Source organism: Solanum dulcamara, chromosome 9 (genome assembly GCF_947179165.1).
Source record: "Solanum dulcamara chromosome 9, daSolDulc1.2, whole genome shotgun sequence".
In the NCBI taxonomy this organism is placed as follows: domain Eukaryota; kingdom Viridiplantae; phylum Streptophyta; class Magnoliopsida; order Solanales; family Solanaceae; genus Solanum; species Solanum dulcamara.
The window spans coordinates 11,821,533-11,826,400 of NC_077245.1; the positions used below are offsets into that span (position 1 = coordinate 11,821,533).

At 29.7% G+C, this 4,868-nt stretch overlaps 1 protein-coding gene across 1 annotated transcript; it reads right to left on the reverse strand.

The window, feature by feature from the left end:
* Window positions 1-1,367: 1,367 nt before the first annotated feature.
* Window positions 1,368-4,540, reverse strand: LOC129903730 (peroxidase 12-like). The gene is made up of 3 exons (XM_055979272.1): window positions 4,240-4,540; window positions 2,744-2,938; window positions 1,368-2,235 (listed from the first exon to the last, which is right to left on the reverse strand). The coding sequence occupies exons 1-3, from the start codon at window positions 4,492-4,494 to the stop codon at window positions 1,606-1,608; spliced, it is 1,080 nt and encodes a 359-aa protein (XP_055835247.1). The 5' UTR covers window positions 4,495-4,540; the 3' UTR covers window positions 1,368-1,605.
* Window positions 4,541-4,868: the final 328 nt, after the last annotated feature.

Here is a 4,868-nt window from a genome sequence, read left to right on the forward strand (position 1 = left end):
AGCCCAATCTGATCCGTCGAATTCCAAAGCTCGAATAGGTTGGAGCGACCTTTATTGACAGTTCTAATAGAAATTGAGTGAAATTGGGGTTAGTTCCTGTTGTAATATTGAGCTCGTAAAATATTATTTTTTCTGTGTCAATTTATATATTTTAAATTGAAATAGAGTTTTGTGGAAGCAGATGTGTTGCACAAATTATGTCGAAGCATATGAATTCCTTGATTTTCACAACGTTGATATTCTCTAAGATATGTAGAAAGTGTTTTATACAGACCCTATCCATTCTTTTTCAAACTCATAATAGTGTATTAACTTATTACGTGGATGAAGAATTTAGGAACCATAAAAAAATAGTAACTAATTAAAGGCGTGATAAGAACAATATAAAACAAATAAAAAAATAACATTTGATGATAAATAAAACACATTGCTTATATTTGATATTCTGATCATTAACTGGTGGCAGCACAATTACCGCACTTCATTTCTGAAAGTTATCTAAGTGGGACGAATTTGCAACCAAGATAATTAATCATTTGAAAAAATAATTATTAAATTATTGAAAATAGAAAGAAATCATATCAAAAATTTTTATTTTATATTGGAAAACAAAATAATGGAGGGAACGAAAATGATCAAGAATGAAATGAATGTTTTTGTTTTTAAGATCTATCGGATTTAATTATATGATGAATGGTGCGCGTGGTGGTGGTGGTGTCTGTTTGTTCCAATTATGGTGGTGGTCGGTGGCGATGATTTTGGCTGATGGTAATGGTTGTGGCCTTGTGGGTATGCGTAGTGTACTAGTAGTTACTATCACCCTCCATAATTATGGTAGTTGACAGTTACCATTACTATTAATCACTATTGATATATAGTATTAGTTAACGGTGATAGACTCATAATTATGGAGGGTGATAGTTATAGCTACTGATAATAAAAAGTGTCTGTAAATAATAGTTGATCATACATAATTGTGGTAATAATTATAAATGATAGTCATTGCGGTGATTGACATGTATGTTGGTTGTGATTGAGGATCGATGCTCGAGGTTGTGGATAATGGTAATACGCAGCAAATGATGGTGCTAATTAGCAGTGAAAGTGGATAAAGTCGTGGTGAAATATCATCTTTTTAAAAAATTCTTAAATAAATAACATCTCTATGATATTAAATTTTCTTGTTAAAGGTCTTAATCATTAATATAATTTCAAATTCATTAAGTGATTATAAAATTTAAATAATAACAAAGGCACTTAATAATTGACACCAAAATAATTAAAATTTAAATCTTAAAAATGAAATCTCTTAATTATTGAGATTTTAAGGATAAAACTTAAAATCTTCATTAAGCATAAACGAATAGTAAAGGAGTAATAGATGTTTATTTATTATTCATTAACAGACACACATCTCGAACAAAACACCTTTGAGGCCACAAGGACTGTCTAGAAGACTTATAAAATTATTAGTTTTTCGATGGACCCTCCCATTACTATAGTCATAAGCTATGACAACTCCAGCTTGCAACCATGGGCCCGCCCTTATATTTTGCCCCAAAAAACACAACATACATATGTAGAAATAACCAGAAAAGGGCTACGCTATATTTCTGACCAAGTTCCTTGTTTCTCTTGATCTCCAAGAGAAGAAGGAAGTAGCAAACCATTATTAGCAGAATTCCTGACTGAACAATTGGCCCTAATTTCACCTTGTGTCCCTGTCAACACATTCAACTGCCCCATCTTGATCATGGAATTCACAAATTCCTTAAAGAAAAGTGACTCATTGATAGCAAAACTCGTAACAATCCCTCGAGTCCTTCTATACGTGTACAAATCTTGATCTGATGTGAAAAGCCCTTGTCGATTCATGAGATCAACGTAGTACTTGTTATCGAACTTGTTAGGTGATCGGATGTCTAGGACAGTCGTGTTCGTGGTATTTCTAGTGGGACAAGTTATTTTAAGGTTTTTGGCAAAGGTTTTATCCATGGATGAATCTTGATTAGGGTAAAGTCTGTCTGTGAAAGAAGGACAATGACCAATACCAATAGTGTGACCACCAGAAAGTGAAACAACATCTGTGGGGGTGAAGTTTTTAGTCGCAAGTGAAGTTAGAATTTGACTTGCGTTGAATGAAGGTGGTGGAAGATTGTCTAGGGTTTCATTTCTTGTTGCAAAATTGAGTCCATCCCTTCTTCCTAATGGTAGATCATAGTCCGGGCCACCTGACTGAATTTAATTATTTACACAATCAGATCACTTATACAATATTATAAATAGACATTTAGTATGAGTATTAATTGGTAACCTGGCTGACTAGCTATCATTAGGTTAAACTATGTATTGATAAAGTTGAAAAAGAATTACAGTATCATATAATTTAAAATTTAAACTTATGTATCATAATATATATGGAAACAAATTCTGATGTTGTTACATTTGACCAATTAGTTTTACGAGAAAATGGTTATAAAAGAAAGAATAAGAAAGGGAAAGAAAGGACATGTTATTAATTATGGTGTGACAGTTTAGCTAATACATGTGGACGTGGTACACTTGAATGCGAACATTATTGAGAGGTGGAACTTGTTCAATTATTTGAGGCTTTTGTCATAAATTTGATTTAAGAGTTTTTTCTTAAAAGAAAAAAGTTATCATAGAAAATAAGGAATATATTAGAAAATCAATAAATGCATGACATGTTAAAAACAGATGATAAACAAATGTGTGAACTTACTAAAAAGACAGAGTCACGAGCAGCAATAGCAGTAATATCGGCACAAGAAACCACTCTACCACAGTCCCGGTGGACACGGCGGCGAAGGTCTTCGATGATCCGAAAAGCCTGTTCCCTTAAAGTCAAGTTGGGAGGTGCATCTTTCTCACTTGGTCCACTGGCTGAACCATCTAATAATACTGATCCATCACAACCCTGTGTATGAAAAGTGACACATCTATTAATATATATATGTTAATTGTAACAATATTTTTTAAAAAATAAATGATTAAAATTTGTTTATCAAGAAGTCAGGAATAAATAGGAGTTTGTATCTGATAGTTACCCATAATATTAGTTAGTTTCTCTATTTTAATTAAAGTGATACATTTTCTTATTTAGTTTATTTGAAAAATGATGATATGTTTCTCAAATTCAACACAATTAATTTTATACTTTTCATGTTATCCTAATGAAAAGCTTTTTAAGTCATACAAACTACAAAGTGTTCATTTGTTTTTTCACTCTATACCAATTTATCAAATAAACTAAAATGGAGTAAGTACTATATTTATCCATGTTATCATTACTGTTTATCATAAAAATTACTATTTTCCTATTCCATATTAATTATCTATCTTACTATAAATAATTTTTCTAAATTACTCTCTCCGTTAATTTTCAGTTGTCATAATTTTTTTTTTGTAAGTCAAACAATATGAATTTTGATTAATATTTTAAAATATATTTTTTTATTATATTGATATATAAAAAAAAATTACAACTTATAATAATTTTTTTAATTTTTTAATATCTAATTTTTTTATTTTATAATATCGAATTAATGTAATTTAATTTTAAAATTAATCAAATTGACTCTCAAAAAGCATAGGATGACAACTAAAAAAATGGAGGAATTACTTGTTAATATACTAAATTAAGATAAAATTAACTTTAAAAAAAATCATTTTACCTCTACAACTAATACTTTTTGAAAGCCTGAACAAGTTTAAAAGTTCCATATACTCCTCTGTTCCAAATCATTTTTCAAAATCTATACTAACATCAATTAATAGGAATTATATGATAAAAATAATCATGTCAATCATTATTTTTTATTTATCTTAACAGATGTATCAAATTCAAATGGTGTTTAGATTGATTTATTTTTAGTGGCTTTTGGCTTTTAAGCCTTTTTTTTAGTTTTGGAACTATTTGGGTAACACAAAAATACCCAAAAAAAATAATCAAAAGCCAAAATTAAAAATTTTCAACTTATCACTTTTGTCTTTTAACTTATAAGCTAGTTAAAAAAATCAATTTAAACACCCTCGTAGGACAAAAGAGAAAAAAGACAACTAATACGAAGGGAATAATATACTTGTTACTATAATGGCGCCTAGTATATTATTTATAAATTACTTAATCATTTTGTTTAGATTTAGAAATAACATCTTGATTATTCATATGTCTTAATGTTAACGAAAACAAATGTGACCTTTAACTCAGATCAATACCTGAACAAAACAATCATGGAAGTGAAGGCGAAGAAGGCCGGCAGCCTGACCGATATCCTGCCGGAAAACATCCCGGAGTCTCCTCCTGATGATGGATTCGGCATTGGGACAAATGGAGTCATAAAAAGTCCATGAAAGACCTTTGACAATTGGTTGAGTACCTTGAGCTTCTGTTACTTGAAAATGGATTGAAACAAAAATAGAAAGGATCAGTACAAGTGAAGAAGCAAAAGTACAAAGGTTAGTTGAAGCCATTATCTATTAATTGAGGATCTTTTGAGGCTAATTGATGAAGTTTCACATTCACTGGGGTCTATATTTATAGCACGAAGGAAGTAATAATTGTTCTACTTATTCACTTTCACTTATCCACTTTAAATTTTGCATAGCCCTTAAAAAAATACATGATTAATATAATATTTTATTATATCATATTAATGACTTTTGGGGAATAAATAATTAATACTAATGGTAAAATTTGAAAAAAAAAATCATTTCTTGAAATATTAAAATTGACAAGTAAATATGAAAATCTATTTTTAAAATAGTGGACAAGTATTAGTGAAACACTAAAGGGGTCATTTGGTACGGTATATATAAGAACTAATAGTGTTGAATAATGTGTATTA